Source organism: Ictidomys tridecemlineatus, chromosome 3 (genome assembly GCF_052094955.1).
Source record: "Ictidomys tridecemlineatus isolate mIctTri1 chromosome 3, mIctTri1.hap1, whole genome shotgun sequence".
NCBI lineage: Eukaryota > Metazoa > Chordata > Mammalia > Rodentia > Sciuridae > Ictidomys > Ictidomys tridecemlineatus.
The window spans coordinates 100,170,485-100,188,604 of NC_135479.1; the positions used below are offsets into that span (position 1 = coordinate 100,170,485).

Here is an 18,120-nt window from a genome sequence, read left to right on the forward strand (position 1 = left end):
CCAAAAACACCTTGGGAGGACCCTTCCCAGTTGCTATACAGCGGTCAGAAGTCTACTCAGCTCTGTGCTGCTTCTGGACTATTTGCATACAGGTTAACTTAAGATTTTGGGAAATGAACTCCCTCATTTACTCCCAGTTATTACACATGAGATCACCTATGAATCTATGGTAGGAGGATTTCCTTTAGTTCTCAGAGGTGGTTTTTTTTTTTTTTTAATTGAATTAGTTGTCAAAATGTTTCTAAAATTTTCATATATGAACACAATAACATCCAGAATCTCTGGGGGAAAATCACTAGATCCGGTAACACTGCACATAAGGGCAACACTATTGGGTGGGTATGTGCATCTGGCCAGCCCTAGGGGGCACAGACCCAGCTACCCACCTCTCCCTGTGGTATACACTAGGATGTAAATGGAGACACAGGGGAATCTGCCTTGCACACAGGTGCCACCTGCCAGTAGACCTTCCTCCAGGCCACAGGGCTGTGTGAACACTGACCATCCTGAGACTGGCCTGTGTTCCTGTGCCCCTCACTCCTGCTGCTGCCCTCCTGGTTCTGGGTTCCGCTGTCCTTTCTGATGGGCCAGCACGGTGCTCTGACAGAAGTAGGGCTGCACTGTCCATTTTAAAGTCCTCATATCTTAGGGCTGCTCTCTGGGCACTCAGGTACACAGATAATGATGATAGTATTTTTAAAGACTCACAAGGCAGTTACCTACTTCTGGTTACGAGATGAATAAATAGGTTAACCTGAAGCCTTAACACTTTAAAGCTAGGTTGCAACTAAAGGTTATTTAATATGACTCTGGAAATAGTTTTATATTAATTACAACTTTTAACTACATGTATCCAGAACAGACTATCTCTGTTACAAAATGCATCATAAATGAAAAAATGCAAATCCATCTTAATTTTTCAAGATACTGTATCACATTTTATTTAAATTAGCAATGATTAACTTTCAGGAACAGAGGGACGATTGAATCTGACTTATGAATGTGTTTGCTGTTTTCCCTCACCTAACTCTTTCCTAACATTGATCTGTACCTTACCTCGCTCTGTCCACAGGCTAAAAGCTGTCAGGGAGACACTCAGGTCATAAATAAGGGTCATACATATTATATGACCAATGGCTACACTTAGGAAAGAGTACAGTCAACTGAATATTGTTGCAGAAACAAACGCAAAACTCATCTGATGAGACGGGTTATTTCCATTTCCCTTAGATAGCATACGGAGGAAGATAAATTTGTTTTTATTTTTAGATTTTAAATAGGGAAACTGTCATTTCTAATGACAATGTTTTATTCAGTGAAGTAAACTGACAAAAATAAATTTTAAAATTTCTTCAAAGAAATTATGATAGTCACCTACAATTCCTTCAAACTTTGTTGAGCGATCTGAGTATACAAAATTTGATGGATTGTTTGTTGGAAACAGCAAAAATCTAGGGACAGGAGAACTTAACAAAAAAGCAAAAAGATTCATTTATGGAGGTTTCCAAAAAAGTATGTTGGGAACAAAGGTATAAAACATGAATTTCCCCTCAGAATGCAACAAATATGCTATAAACCAAAACTGTTTTCTTTTTTATTTAACAGGGACAAACTGCAACTGGATAGATGTTATTTCATGAGTATAACGATCATTTTGTCCATTGTGCAGGGAACATGATATTCTAGTTAGCTGACTCTTACTACATATGGACAGCCAGTTTTCAAAGATGCACTATGTAAAAGCTGCACTAACCAGAAAAAATAATGTGAGTATATTCTTTTATTCACAAATTAAAAACAAATTTCACATTCTCTCATAGCATTAGAAACCAAATGCACTGATAATATGGCATAAGGGACTAGATCTTTGACATTAACACCTAGTTACTGATTTAATTAATAAAATTATTTTATTGAATAAATAAAATTCTACACTCATGGTGTTTTGTTTTGTTTTGTTTTGTTTAAAAGAAGGTTAAAAAGTGGAGAGAAAGTTGAGATTAAGAGTGCCTGGCTGTTAACTTGGAGATTACTAAGTTTAGCATGGATTTTCTGAAATAAACCCTGAGTGTGTAAAAGCAGCAAAGTTCCCCGAGTGTAAATGAGTTGTCAGCTTATGTTTTTAACCCTTGGTCCATGTGAATAATTGTAGAGTATGTACGTGTGAGCAAAGTGGAATGTGAACTGGAATCACAGATCTATACCTCAACAATAAATGCAAACATCATTGTCACCTAGAGCTATTTTTTTCCATGATAGTGTATGAGCGATAATAATTTTGAGCAACGTATTAATTGCTACTAAGAAAAGTATGTTTCAGAGCTCTGGAACCATAATTGGTTTTTTATTGCCCACTCTGAAAACAAAAATGCTGAAAAATGATCAAATTTGAGTCATTTCACATAATTCAAATGAACTCCTATGTAATCATGAAGGCAAAGGGGTCTTACAGCCGAAAAGAATCATAAGATAGCTTGACAGACATATGACAGTGTTGAGGGAAGAGAAAAAAGAGAAGAGAACCATATTTCAATTCCAAATAACACAAATACAAATCTATAAAACAACACGGACCCTGACTGCAGGTTTCATTAAGCTAAAGCTCTTAGTTTTTAAGGAACATCTTCAGCTAGATTTCACTGCTGACTACCTTACCGTACCCCTTATCTAGGACGGGGGGCAGAGGGGGTGGGCTAACTCTCTAACTTGGGGCTGCAAGGTTGGCAGGTGCATTGGCCCACGGGCCCCTTACCTGGTGGGAGGAACGCCGTGTGCTGCTGTAACTGCATGTTGGCCAGAGCCTGTTGGTACTGGAAAATGCCAGTGTTAAAGACTGCGGTGGCACCGTTGGTTTTTTCAAGAGCAGGCCTCTTTGGTAATGGGGGAAGTACAGCTTGAGGAATTCCCTGTTTAGTGAATGAGTATAAAAAACAAATACCAGTAAAAAGAGAAAAAGAAAAAAGAGAGATCAGTGGAAGGCTACACTTGTTAGGAAGCCTGAGCAAGCACACAGCAGAGCACTTAACTACCCAGGGGAGTCCAGTACACAAAAAAAAAAAAAAAAAAAAAAAAATCAAAGGTACCAAAGCAAGATAAAAGCTTTAAAGGAAGCATTATTTTTGCCCACAACAATCCCCACCGGTAGGACAGCACGCGTTACGGTGTGTTACGGGTTTCACGTCCCATAATGCTTCAGGCTTTCAGGGGGAAGCCACTGATTTGGGGGAAGAAGAAGCTGCACTGCGAGCTCCATGAGCGTCGACAGGGACAAGCGATGTTAAGAGTTAATTGTGCAGAGTGACTGCAACAGGGAGTAACACCGACCCCCCGCTGTCCCCTCCCGCCTACACATGCAGATGTCCCAGAACATGCAACTGTTTCCCTCAAATACTCAACTAGAAATACTGAAAAGTAGATCATTCTATCACTAAAGCCATGCTAACCAAACAGGTACATAAATATACAGTCAAAAAATACACCCTAAAGTCCTCCAGGTATTTCATTTAGAACATTTACAATGTGGTTAAACTGAATGTGGGCTGCTGGGCTTTCAGCGTCTCCCTGCACGATATCCATCTCTGTACTCAGATTACAGTATTCCACTCATTGTGTCAGGAAACCACACTCAGTTTTCATTGTACTTTACATCTTTATAACAGAAAAAGGAATCTATATATTTTTAAATTGGTAAAAAAAAATAAATAAAAAAATCAAAAACTTGTATCTACAATAAAGCTACATGCCAAGCTAAAAGGTGAAAGGTCATAGTACCAGGTCAAAGGTTGCCTCGAGGGGTCGCTTCAGTGATTTGACAGCCGACTGAGTCTTAATTAGCAGGCAGCGAGCACATGATGGCAATGGGCCAGTGGGGTTCAAGCGCATTAACATAAACAGCAAGCAGAGGTGCATCATGGGGGCAGCAGTGCATTGGGTAGGTGAGAAAAAACAAATAAAAAAACAAATCATCGGAATGCCATATACAACGAATAACAAGACTAAGCATGCACAATAAAGGCGCTATTGAGTTGTTATTGGGAGGATAACTCCTCTTTGTAGTTAATTACAAACGAGATACTCTAACAGAAAAAAAAAAAAGAGAGTGAAAGAAGGAGAACAGGAGAGAGTCGGCCTTCTGTATTTTTGCTCAAGTATCCATAACAAACACAGAAAAGATCTCTCCCACCATCATTTCACTGTGCTATAAAATACTGCACAGCGATATTTTTATGGGCATTTTGGAGATTAAGGCATATATTTATGTAAAAAAAGGACAACATTAAAACAGCTAAGCAAAGAACAAAGAATGGACTCATTAAACTCAGCTATTAGGTCCCATTAAATTCACCTTTGGAGAGTGGTTTAGGATCTACTCTGAGCAGTCTTCTAACTGCTGAGCACAGCTTCCTCCTGTCTGCATAATGGCAGAGTCGAGCTTCTGTAGCTTTATGGTTATGTTTATGCCACAGTATCATTTCTGCCGATCTAGATAGCGCACTATTCCAAATCCTGTAGCTAATTCTGAAAACAATTTGGTTGTCGCGATTCTCCTAAATAGTTCCAGATTATGTTCTTGTTCACAGTCAGATAATACACTAAAAGGAGGTTTGATGTGCAAAAGAACACACCAAAGGGCAGAGTGGCTGATTGGACGGCACACAGAAATAAGACCGGAAACGGCAATATCGTTCAATTGGAAAGGAGACAGGTGGTTCTTTACAAAGCGGGGATTTCAGAAACCCTACATCCAGAATAAGACAGACATTAAGAGTCAGGCCAAGAGTAGGAGCAATCTCAACCACCGGAGGGGCAAGCCTCACTTCTGCGAGCGGTAACTTCTTTATGTATTGTCTGGGATACCTGAACAAACATATCTTCAGCAAAGATTCAAAAAGGAAAAGGTTAATAAATGAACAGCCTGTAGTCAGATACAGTTGCTCCCCGGGCTCCCGAATGCCCACGGGGAGGGCTGCTGGCCCCACTCACCATGGCAGCTGCGGTTGCTGCAGCCTGTGCTGCTGCAGCCTGGTTGACCTGGTATTGGGCAGCCTTGATCTTGGCTTGCAGATGTGCAGGAGGGTGAAAGTATTTGCACTTTTCCCGAGAGCATCTCCCTTTGATGTAATCCATACAGACGGTGACTGTGTTGTCGTTGGTGTCAATCATCGTACTGTCGGCAGGGTGGGCAAACCGGCAATCGTTCTCTCCTCGGTTGCAGTTGCCACGCTGGTACTCTCGACATACCTGGGGGGCATTAAATGCACGGGGTTCAGTCAACATGAACAAGGAGGACCTTTCCAGAGACTGTGCCTTCATGGTCAAAACGGGTGGCAGAAGGCATAGATGACAGGCAAAAGGTGACTGCAAAACAATGCAACAAAATTTCAGTGGTGCCCAGTTTAGTTGCAAATCACAACCCCATTTAGGAAAAATGCCCTGAGAAAGAAAATGCATTCGTGATTCAGCCTCGGCAACACTTCATCATATCATGTTGATATTCTTAGCAATTACCAAGGGAAACGGAGTAACTTCACAGACCTAGCCTGGCAGACACCACTTGACCCAAGTGAACAAAGTTAACATCACCCGTCGTCATGAGACACAAGGACATCATCAGGCATCTAACTATGAGAGGGCCACAGCTTCACAACCTAAAATCCACCATGAGGAAACCCCAAACTGTGTGCAGATATTTTACAAAATAACCAACCAGTGCCCTTCAAACTGTCAAGCTCATAAAACAAAGCAAAACCAAGACCCTGTCAGAGATGGGACAACCTGGGAGCCACAGACAGGACCGGTGATAGGACAGCTGGTGGAGCCTGATTTGGACCTGAGGATGGGTTAAGGGCAGCGCATCAATGCAGACTTTCTGGTTTTATAAATAGCATGGTGATATAAGATGTTAATATTTAGCTTGGGGGATGAACGGTAGGTGCAAACTTTAGGATCTGTTTTTGCAACTTTTGTGTAAATATGAAATTATTTCCAAGTGAAAAGTAAACCAAATCTGACGGCTTTTGACTACCTCGTTCCTAGGAGTTATTTCTGATCACTAGAGATTCACGTGGGAGCTACTTAAAGCATATGGACAAATCCTTGGCTGTGTTATCATCTGCTTGTTTTATATCTGTTAATTTCTCCACGAGGATGCCATGGAAAAGGTGAAAATGGATCATTTCTTATCGATGGGCTAGATTCGACTCATTACCATCTGCCATCTTCACTGGGAACAGTTTGATGTTTTCACCACCAGGGGGCACTCTCAATCACAGAAAGGCCTTGGCACTGTTTACATGCTCCTGTTTTCAAACTAGCCAAAGCTTTGGAAGCACAGGCTTGCAAGGAAACAGCTCTGTGCTTCAAGATCTTCCACAGAGTGCGCAATGCAGATGGGGCACTTTGTTTTGGAGTCAAGCAAGAAAAGACAAACTAACCTTGTTACAATTTTAAAAGTAAAGGTTTTCTTTGACTTTCATCAATAATGACTGCCTTCAAACCTGCTGCTTCCCCCAGCACATTCATATCTTAGTACTGAGGAAAGTGCTTCCGAAGAAGGACTCCACAGGAGCTAGGGCAGGAGCTCAGTGGTAGAGCCCTTACCTTGCACAGGTGAGGCACTGGGTTCGATCCTCAGTACCACATAAAAATAAATAAAACAAAATAAAGAGATCTTAAAAAAATGTTTGGAAAAAAAAAAAAAAAAAGGAGGACTCCACAGCTTGCACCACACTAGACCCTAAGAACACCACCAGAATGACAGCCTGCACCACCGGGTGATGTCAGCGGGCTGAAGCTTTGTATTCAGCAGGCACGGCCCCGACGACAACTCCATTCATCACCTCATTCAATTTATTTAATTTTTCAAAATTTAGTGAATAATTTACTACCCTGTGCCAGACAGACACTCTTGAGAGCCACTCAGAGTACAGAGAGGACTTAGGAAGTTATAAAAGAGCAACTTTTAGTACTGTATTTATTTTATTGAATAGGAGGTGGAAAAGCATAACCAGGAAGTTCATGATTTAAAAAGCAAAAGTGGCCAAGCTGTTTTGCAGCATGACTGTCCCCCTGTCCTCTCTGGCAGAGCGTCAGAATCAGTGGTGGAGCTTCCTGGAACAGATTCCCGGCACCTGACCAAAGCCAAAAGAAGGAGCACCAAATTCAGTGAGAAGCAGCAGCTGACGCCCATATACCAGGCTCATGCTGAGCAAATGCCACAGCATTAAAAAAAAAAAAATAGCCTCCTTCGCTGTTTATGCATACCCATGCCAAGGAGGCCTCGTCCAGCAGGGAACCTGGATGAGGTGCGAGAGATCTCTCCCCACTGTCCTGAGCTCTTGGTGATTCCCACCTTCCCCAGTCGTTTCGAGAGGAACCAGCGGCAGCAGATCTCACACTCCAATTTTCAGTTGAACTTACTTTGTGCACAAGAAAGCCAGAGTGTGTGTGTGTGTGTGTGAGTTCTTCACGTGTGTGATTTCTATAGGTTCAGGACTGGTTCATTACAATTTTACACTCTTCACTCCTTGGTGGGATGCACACAGGAAGAAATCAGAAAATAATTAAGCAGACTTAATCATTAGCAATTAGTTTTGAGCATTTCCTAAAATCAAAACCTTTTTTCAGGTTTCAAAGCCAATGATTTTGCAGGATATGCACTTTTGGTTGTTTCATATTTTAATTTTTATTTAATTTCTCCCTGACATAAGAAATGGGACAGAAGAAACATACTGAGAGTGCTACTCTCACATTATTTATGTCTTTGAAAAAAAAATAAAGAAGGAAGAGGAAAGCTCCTGGGAAAACCTGCCCTGGTGGAAGCCCCAGGGAGCCCCGGGACAGATTGACAGGAGAGGTTTCCAGGTGCTAGACGTCTGTCTGCACTGCTGGGTCCTTCTGCAGATGGAACAGGATTCCTCGAGCTAAAGCACACCGTCCTCCACAGTCTCCATCAATAAACGGATCCACCCCTTGACTGAATAACGGGTTTGGCCTGTTTTCTCTGATAAATTCAAGAACATTTTAGACTACACCAATGCCCAAAGAAATCTTTCAGATGTAGAATTGCATTAGCAAAATATAATTGACAATTTCTACAAATTTACCTTCATAATTCAAATCAGAATAAGAGATTATGGAATCTAGCACACAGGGAATCTGAAACAGAGATGGTAGGGCACATCTAAAAACCCCAATATCATGGTTCTTCTTCCCCCCTGTCTTCTTATCTAGTCTTCCACATGCACTGTTTTTAAAGAGTGTGATTATAGTATACTTAAACTTGGTGGCCTTCTATGGACAACAGCATAGCATGAGCATTTAATCATTCTGCTAAACATGGTCTGGAGTGACCACCTTGGATGATGCCTCTAATTCATCCACTAGCTCGCACAACACAGGTACCTCAGAGGACACCGAGGTTATTTCCAATATTCCCATACTACAAATAATACCACAAAGAATACATTCCTTATAGAGGAATTTCTGATCATTTCCAAGGATGAATGTGCAGAAATGGCCTTGATGAGTCAAAAAATAAAAGCACTATCTAAAGTTGCATAAGTGGTTTTCAAATCTAAATTAAAACAATCAGATATATTTAGATAAACATAAGATGTGACTCAATCAAAAAGAATATTGAGTCTTTTATTCAACTGGTACTAAGGCAAGATTTATTTTATAAATCAGGCAAGTTTATCAAGATCAATAGAAAATGGGTAAAAGGTTGCTTTTCAAGAAAAAAAAAATCAGCATTCCAATAAAGATATTCTCTAAAAACATTTAAGTTCTAAAACATCTATGAAATAATTATACACTTTTAAGAAGTTAATTAAAAAAACAGAAAGGAATAAATCTCTTTTTGTTAAATAAATGGCAGTGATATAGTAGAAAGAAGATAGTTCTGAGTCTAAGATTGTGGGTTCCAATTGTGCCACTTTGCCAGCTATGGAATCTTCAAAATGAGAACACTATTAAGCCCAATTTTAAAAGGTCATGAACACTGTAGGAGATAATGCATTCATAGCTTATAACATGCCACACAAGTCCTATGACGACAGACAATTCTGTTATTTGATCTCTTTTTTTTAAGTATGACAAACATGTTTCCAAATGGTCAAAATAATAATAGGTTTTATAAGGAGTATTCTCCTTATTCTGCAAGTGAGATGCTGGAGTCTAAGGAAACTAATTCTGCAAGTGAGGTGCTGGAGTAAGGAAACTAGTGTCAATGTCTGAGTTAACGGACTGACATTTGCATGTTTTTTTTTTTCTTTCTTTCCAGAAGAGATACCTTTGAAGCAACAGTCTTTGTGTTCATCGTATTTGTGTAATTGACTCAGCCATTTTTTGAAGAATAACATCCCAAAATAGGAACAGAGACCTAATTATAACAGAGATAGAGGCTCAGTCTATTTTAATATTTGGGGCAGTCAGTTTTAAACTAAATGACCAATATTAGGGACTTACTGAAAGACATACACATCCATGTTCAGCAGGAGGCACCGTGGCCTTCATTTCCAATTAAGCTTGAGCTAACATGACACTTTAAAAAGTAATACTGGGAGAAAAGTAATACTGACAACCAGTGATTTTATCAGTGAGTTTAAACTCTAGTTCAAAAACATTTCTTTTGTGCTTTCAATTTAGAAATGATTAAAATCTCCATGTTCTAAACTTCTGGTGATCAGTGGAAGTGACTTCATTTAATTTACTATATAATAAGGTTTTTATGGATCCAAAGACATGATGCTAGCTTTGGTCAGTTATTCCATAATTGCACAAATCTGATCAATGTTCTCCTCTTGTTAAAAAGGAAGAAAAGGACACCTGCTTTAACTGTCTCTGCTTCTGTTAAGATCAAAGGGAAGTTTAAATCTAAAGTGGACCCTATAATTATCATTTATGCCAGAGAATACAGGAACACAGCATACTTCTATATAGTATAATTTATATTTTACATATATATGTGTATATGTGTGTGTATATATGTATATGTATATGTGTGTGTGTGTGTGTGTGTGTGTGTGTGTATATATGATGGGAATTTGTCATTTGGCTTCATGAAAATAATCAAACATTAATATGTAGGGATGACCAACAAAAGAATCACTAAACCTACTTTCCAGGGGTCCAGTTATTCCTGGGTGAAGGGAGAAGCCTACAAACCAACAGGAAAAGAAACCAACCTTCACCAGATGCCTGAAAGCTCACCTGCACGGCTGCTTTTACTGTGCTTTCTAGATTGATTCCTGTGCATAAAACTTGTACGATTTCTCAGTCATTTTCTTGAGAAATTACAATATTACATAAGCAGTAGCCAAACGTTCTCTACAGAAATAGAAAAGCAAAGTAACCCTGCCAATAAGCCTCTCGTGTATCACTGAAAGCTTCTGCTTTTCTAATCTTCTCTGAATAGAAACTCTTACACCTAATCATGCTAAATCCACTGAACTCATGAAAGCTCCGACCTCTCTTCAGCCCTGCGAGGTGAATACTGTCCCCTTACCCTTGGCCCACAGAGGAGCTTTCTGACTCTTCTGGCCGCGCACATGCACGGTGGCGGCACACGGCAGCCAGAGGCCTGAGTCAGAGCTGCGTCACCATCACCCAGTAGAGAAAGGCAGCAGCACAAGGGGGATTTTATTTACAAGGAAACTTCAACTGAAAATAGGAGAAACCAAGAGGTTTGCCCCCCTCACCTGGAACAGCTATGTTCTCATGAAGACCCCTGAAGTGAAAAGGAAGCAACTCACCCTAGAGCCACCTAACGTCTTCCTAAGCACCCTGGGTTGGTTTGACCACTGCTGTGTGCATCAACTACTCTGATAAGCATCACTGTCTACCTAAAGGCTTCATTAGCTGGGGATTCCATTCGGAGCAGTTTAGCACTATGCAGATGTTTTCTGTCGGGATGATGGCGGACTTTTCAACTGAGTCACAATGAAAAGCTGAGGCACAGGTAACCAGAGCTGGCCCCTCTAGAGCGAGCCTGCAGCAGACATCAGCTGACCTGTGGGAACAAACAGCCTGAGCCTCAGGACAGACCTACCAGGAAGTCCTCAGAGGAGGCCCTGTGACTCTGGCAATCACTCTAAGTGGTTCCAGTCTCATTGGGCCTGAAGCTACTGCACTGCATCTAGGAGCAGGATCGAGACTCCTGTCTTGTAGCTGGTTGCTCAGAATGTAAACGTGACCCCAGGGGCACCTGAGCACATGTTAAAAATTTCTCTTCAAGTTAAAATTTCATGTTTTGTGACCTGGTGGGATCACACTAAGCTCTTAACAGGGCATGTATTTTTTTTTTTTTTTGGTACTGGGATGGAACTCAGGGGCATTCAACTACTAAGCCATATCATCAGCCCTATTTTGTATTTTATTTAGAGACAGGGTCTCCATGAGTTGCTTAGGGCCTTGTTAAGTTGCTGAGGCTGGCTTTGAACTCGTGATCCTCCTGCTTCAACCTCCTGAGCTGCTGGGATTACAGGGTGTACTACCATGCCCAGCAGGACATGGATCTTCCTAGGATGGACTGAAGGGCTGACGGGCTGAAGGACTCCTTCATTCTTTCACATAATCAGTGACTGGACAGCAGTGTAGAGCTGGCACGGTTCTCCCGTGGCCCTTTTCTGAAGACTGGTCAGGGAGATCAGTGGGGGCTTCCCAGGTGTTCCTCAGGTGCTTCTATCTGAAGGAAGCTCAGCTGTTCTCCACTGGATGCTCAGCAGTAATTCATTCATTATCCTTTTGTACCCAAACTTACTATGCTTCTCAAAAGCAAGTCAAACAGTGATTTTCCTCAGTACCAGCTCTTTGCTAAGAAGCATGGTAGGACATAAAGACCCAGACTTTTCTAGTAGCTACACACCTTAGTGATTTCCTAAAATAATCACTGAAGTAAAACTTGCTAGGAAGGTCACAAAATGGAATTTTAAAAGTCACATTGGTGATTGGTATTTACCATCTTCAGAGAAAACCACAAAGTCTCAGGTTGAGAATACAGAAAATGCATGAAGACAGTCTTTAAAAATAATAAAGAAAAAAGGAAGATAGATGAGTGGATAAACAGACAGATGGCCTGATCAAGCCATGCATGTGATATGTGTGTGTGTGTGTGTGTGTGTGTGTGTGTGTGTGTGTGTGTGTATGTACACACTTTCAAGTAAACGTTCCAAAACATCAGGGCTGGTGCTAAAAGCAAGAAACGGGGGCTCAATATCCACAGAATGTTGTAAGTGGAGATTATTGAGTACAACCCCCTCATTTTACATGTTTGAAATGTGAATCTTGGAGTTTTGAGAATCTCAGACCAAGCCCATCTAATTAACAACACCAGAACATTAATGCTCAGCTGTCAGTTTTCCAATTTAAGAATTCTTTTTTGTAGCATGGCATAGGGTCCTGTAAATACGTCAATTCTTCTAAGCAAATCCAAAGAATCAGAAGTTTTTAAGATTTCTTCACTGTGTAATAATTGTGTAATAAAAAGAGAAAATAGAGTGGCAAGAATTAGGTAATATACCAAATGATTTAGGCTAGTCTCACCTCAGACGAAACATGACGTTTAAAATACATATTAAAATAGAGTATGGGTTTCAACTCCAAATAACCAAATACGCGGCCATTAGTGAACCACTGTGTGCCCTCCTGGCCGGCCCTTCCTGCGCCCTCCCCCAAGCAGTGTCTTTAGCATGCAGGAGACTGTCCACAACAATGCGGCACAGCTCAGAGGACTCTCCTCTGTCACACTCAGCTTTCCAGCAGATGGAGACTGGGACACCGACTATGATCCTGCTGACCAAGAAGCACAGGACGCTGCTCTACCATCAAGCATTGGGGTACGTGGCCCTCAGGCAAAAGACAGCGTCAGCTGGTGGGACAGAAGACACCTGGTACAACCACAGCAAAAGAAAGAGACAAAGCACACAGGTGATATCCACAGAAAACACGACCCAAAGACCAGTCTGCTTCCAATTAAACACCACCAAATGCAGCCGAAGGCCGACAACCTCAAATGGAGGGAGGGTTAGTTTTGGAAGCATTCTGGCCACACAACTCAGCCTTTTGCTGTCTCCATTCTCTCAGTTTTTTAAATATCATCACCGATTAATAATTAATTCATCCATGTTTGGCTCAGACTGCTTATATCCTCCCATTAATCAATTAACAATCGTGAGTTAAGAACCCACAGTTTGCTTTAGAAAGGTTCAGGTGAAACACAACTGCTTCAAATGGTGAACACCCAGTGATCTGAAATATTTAAAATTCATTACGTTCTGACCTAACTCATTTGCAAACAGAATTAGTTAATGAATGAGCAAGTACAACCGTGAATGACAACCCACCTAAAAGTCCAGGTGCATCTCTCTAGCAAGGACAAGTTAGTGCACCTCTCTTCCCCTCACTTCCTTGTAAAATGAAGGTCATGACATCCTCCTAAGATTTTTTTGAGGTGTGAATGTCTGGTATATGGCTGCAAATGTGCTGAAAACCGAGACCCTCTTTAACAAAGGAGACAAGAGTCAGTCAGTAGGACTCTGGTGCTTACTAAGTAAGCTCCTGCAAACTGACAGACGACTTTCGACTGACAGACTTCCTCTGCTGCTGCCTCAGCAGTTCACACACACAGGACTTCTCCGCCCAGGTACTGCCTCAACAGAGAAGGAAGAAGAGGTGGTTCAGGGCCAAGTCTGTACCTTTCATGAATACTACCAGTTCCCCCATATCTGTAGTCTTCCAGATCCATTAATCCAGCCATGCTGAAACTCTGAGCAACCCCTTCAAAGTATTATAACTTTAATTTCTTTCTCATGTATCAACAGCAAAGTACATGCACCTGATCATCCTTGAGAGGAAGACTGAGAACACCAAGCAATTTCCTATGAAAAATACTTTTAGAAGAGTACATTTCACAAAGGTGCTCTGGGATTTCAACCAAAATATTGTACAGCTTATGAAGAAACTTGCAATAATAAATTTTATAATGTTTAATACACAGTAACTAATGCCCGTTACCTCTTGATGAGAACTGAATTTTAGCGTACTGATACAATTTGCTATTTTTGATGGCTGTGTCAATAAACAGCACTCCTACAATCCCAGTGGCTTAGGAAGTTGAGGCAGGAGGATCGTGAATCCAAAGCCAGCCTCAGGGCTGGGGATATGGCTCACTGGTTGAGTGCCCCTGAGTTCAATCCCAGGTACTCTCCTGCGCACCCCCCCCCCAAAAAAAGAAAGAAATAAAGAAAAAGAAATACTTGCTCAGCACCAGATGTCTTTCTAACTCTTTGAGGCAAATGTCATTATCACTAACATTTTAAAGAGAAGGAAACTGAGGCACAGTGGAGTAACAGGCAGCTCCAGAGCTCAGGCTCCCTGCTATTATACTGGGGGATGCTGTGGTTTCTATAAACACTGCCTTCATCAAATAAAGCACACCTATTTTCTTCTAAAATGCTACAAACATTAAACCAAATGTTGATTCCGATTTTTTTTAAAACAATTTTGGCCATGCACACAGTTTGAGCACTAGGATGAAAAACACAAAGACGCAGACACCGCATTCCTACCTCCAGTCTGTCCGTGCGCATCAGTTTTTGGGCAGCGGCAGCGGCAGCCGCAGGCACCGGCACTCCGGGATTCCCTGTAACCAACATGGGTGCCGTGGGCAAGATCTCTGCTGGAACCAGGCTGGGGGAGACAGGTCCCAGGTAGGGATTAAAGGCTGCTGATGCATTGGTGGCTAAGCTTGGTGCAACTGAAAACATTGGCTGAAAAGTAAAACAGAAATCCAAGTTCAAGGTGCATGAACAACAGTTCACAGCTGCTGTCTTTCATCTTATCCATCCGTCCACCCATCCATATTCCATTCCTCTTTCTTCCCTCCTTCCCTTTAATCTTGTGTTTATTTACTCTCATTTAGGAGAACAATACTTTGTTAAATAAATATTCATCAAATTAATATTTTTTCCCCTAAAATATAATAGGTAAATTCCATTAAGTCCTCCACAGGGATTTTGAAGTCTGAGGTCCGTAGTACTTGGGATTTCCTTTAAGTAATAGATTGTTCAATGCAGAAACTTCCTGTGGTCTCTTATCTACATTGTTGTTCTGGTTTAATCCTAGAAACCTGTGTAAGACACAGACTTCATAATTGCCATGTTAGATGAGCCTGACAGACCTGTTTACAAGTGCTAACAGGTTTCAAGTGCCCTATTATCTGGCATAAACACAGCAGAAGTCCTGGGGGTGAGAGTCTCACAGCCAATGTAAATTGTAAAGTCCCTGGGCTATGTGAAAGGCAGGCTCTGAGGAGCTTGCCCTTCACAGCAGAGGAGAAGGTGTGTGGACATTCACTTGATGTGGGTGTTTCTGAGGTCACTGCCAGTGTTCTGCCAGCCTGTCACATCCTTGTGAGACATTCAACAATGAATTTATCTCACCAGGGAGGAAGAAAGTCTGAAATGTGAGGTCTGACAGAGAATACTTCTAAAGAAGTGCTACAGAACGGTTCAAGGAAATCCATACAGCAACCAAGAACAGGTACAACTTCTGTCATCATGTGAGGCTTGTTTCCATCTGTTGATATGCAGATTTGCCTTATCAAATACATTTGTTCTTGCACAGAACTGAACCCTTTACCTGAGGTCTAGTTTAACCATTTGCACTTTATTGATGATACACTTTCAGTAGTTCCAATTCTTTAAGTTTAATGCTCTGTATAATTATGTTTGTCTCTGAAACACAAAAACTCATGGACAAAATGGATCCTGTTGTTTAAGGTAATTTTTAGTGATTCATTTTCTTTACCTGATGAAAAGAAATAGTATCGCAGTACTTTCTTGGAATGAAAGTGGCATTAGGTGATATTAGATTACATCTGAATGTAGCTAATTCTTCCTTCTGGTAAGAGTAAGAAGTTCCATGATGCCACAGTAGATGAAGAGAGTTTTGGATTAAAGCTTTGTGCAGTATATAGTATGGAATTACAAAAGTAATTCTTATAGCACAGAAGAAACTGGTTAGAAAATAAAACATCCTTTTTCTAGTCTGGCTGTCAATCATCCCATATGCAGAACAGTAAAACAGAATTCCTGCGCTCCCTTTCTCTAGGTCAGTGGTTCTCAACCAGGGATGATACTTCTCAGGGGATGCTCGTCAACACCTGGAGATACCCTGGGTGGCAGCAGCACTCTGGCACTTGATAGCTGGATCCATATGTTACTTTTCTAATACATACCCACACTGCACAAGGCTCAAACTCAAAGCTCCCTGGACACTCTCTGTGCCCTGGCATCAGCCCATGTGTTTTCCTATCAGGAGGGAGAAGTGGCTGCCTTCACCTGCAGAGGCACAGTGCTGGCACATTGCGGGGCTCCTGAGGCCCCAGGACAATCCCCACAGGGGCACCATCCAGCCCAAGCCACCTAGGTAGGACTGAGGCTACCAGGGAGCCCACTGTTCTCCTGGCCTTACAAACTGCTTTGGGAAGAATCTTCGCAGTTAGTATACACATTTTTAACAAGAAAATGTGAAACAGACTATTCAATACACAGTTTGATTCGCTGGGGAGAAAAAACAACACACCACAGATTCCACTGCTACTATTGAGCTGACGTACTTAGGCCCCCAAACATGGTGGTGTGACTGGCATGGCTAGATGATCTGCCAGGTGATGCCTGATGCCTAGGCAACACCTGCAATTCCAGCCCCACCCCTGCCCAGAGAAGCTCCCCTCAGACTACAGGAAACTGTATCACAGACAACCAGCGGCCTGTCAGGGAGGGGCCAGGAAGTCTCCATCTACCCGAACCTGCCCGAGCTGCAGCTGGTTTAATGCTGCTCCACTGCCCCCTGCTACACAGGCAGCCCTGGACTAGGATGGGGCCGTGTGGTGACTTCATGTTGAACCTGAATTTCTGTTTAAGAACATTCGTGTGAAATGTGCACTGCTACCCACTGTTAGATGCAGTGCGTGAAAACCCAGCCAGACCAGCACTCTAATTTCTTACTAGATGTTTCAGAATTGTAAGAAACAGCACAGAAAAAGGAGAGCTGAGAATAGGAGGAAGAAGGTACTTAGCATCATTCCACTCTGCATCCGGCTGCTATGAATGACTGTGTGTTTACAGACAGTATATTTTGAATGTTTATTCCAGGGAGTTAGTGAGAAGTTTATGTCACTGCCCACAATCTAGTATAATTACTTAAAAGCAAAAAGTTTGGGGGGAAGGAAAAAAGCACCCTTATTTTAACCTAATGCCAGAGGGCCAATAAAATCCAGCTTTGTTAAATCTCGTTAAACAAAATACAGTGAAAATCCACAAATGCACACAACACAGCTGCTGCACATTACAGATAATAATTTTATTACATGAGAGTATTGATCCCATTAACTGGCAACAATCTCATGTCTGAATTGTTTCTCCAGATTGTCACGTGAACTGATTTCCTGAATTAATTCAGCAGAACAAATTCAAATCTGAAGTTTTTAAGGGCACGGTCCCCAAGTAAAGTCTGTAGCCACTTTTAAAACTAGAAATATCAACTCTTCAGCAAGCACTATCTCTAATGGCTCCCTCTCAGGTTATGTAGAGCTAGTTACTGAAGACAACTGGTAACAACAGCTCTGCATTTTGGAACCTGATTCCAAAAGCTGCCATAAACAAAAAAGTACCGCATTCCTTCCATTCTTTTCAATTTCTGCAAATTTGCTACACAGCTTTGGTTACATGGAACATGGAGTCGTCCCAGAGCACCTGGTAGAGTCCAGTCATGGCCAAGCCTTGGAAGATGCCCTCCCGGGTGCGGGAAGGCCCTGGACTGCTGGGCTGTGCCCCTCTGCCTCTGCCGGGCTCTGCCCCTATTCCGAGAGCTCTCCTACAGAGCTGCAGGCTCCGGGGAACATCAAGTGGCACCCAATTTTCTCTAAAGCGCCCACAGGATAACACAGAACTGTGTAATTGGTATATTTGATACCAACGACACCCCTGTGATAATGATTCACAGTTATCTTCGTTCCCAGAAGGCACCGGAAAGTGGCTTGTGACTGCCTTTTCCCTGGGAACACCCTCAGCAGAGAGAAACAAACTGCAAATTTACTAATTTGGGTGCCACTTATGG

General features: G+C 41.8%; 1 protein-coding gene across 16 annotated transcripts in view; it reads right to left on the reverse strand.

Moving 5' to 3' along the window:
* The window catches only part of Mbnl1 (muscleblind like splicing regulator 1), a 161,401-nt gene that overhangs the window by 13,299 nt on the left and 129,982 nt on the right, over positions 1–18,120 (reverse strand). For 11 of the 16 annotated variants that reach the window (XM_078043546.1, XM_078043547.1, XM_078043535.1 and 8 more), the window contains 4 exons: positions 14,568–14,768; positions 4,984–5,241; positions 3,772–3,825; positions 2,753–2,906 (listed from right to left, as the gene is read on the reverse strand). In XM_078043546.1, the coding sequence (XP_077899672.1) occupies positions 2,753–2,906; positions 3,772–3,825; positions 4,984–5,241; positions 14,568–14,768 (667 nt within the window). Of the gene's footprint in view, positions 1–911; positions 2,474–2,752; positions 2,907–3,771; positions 3,826–4,983; positions 5,242–14,567; positions 14,769–18,120 lie in introns of those variants that run through there. The other 5 variants (XM_078043539.1, XM_078043541.1, XM_078043538.1 and 2 more) reach the window with 2 other exon arrangements.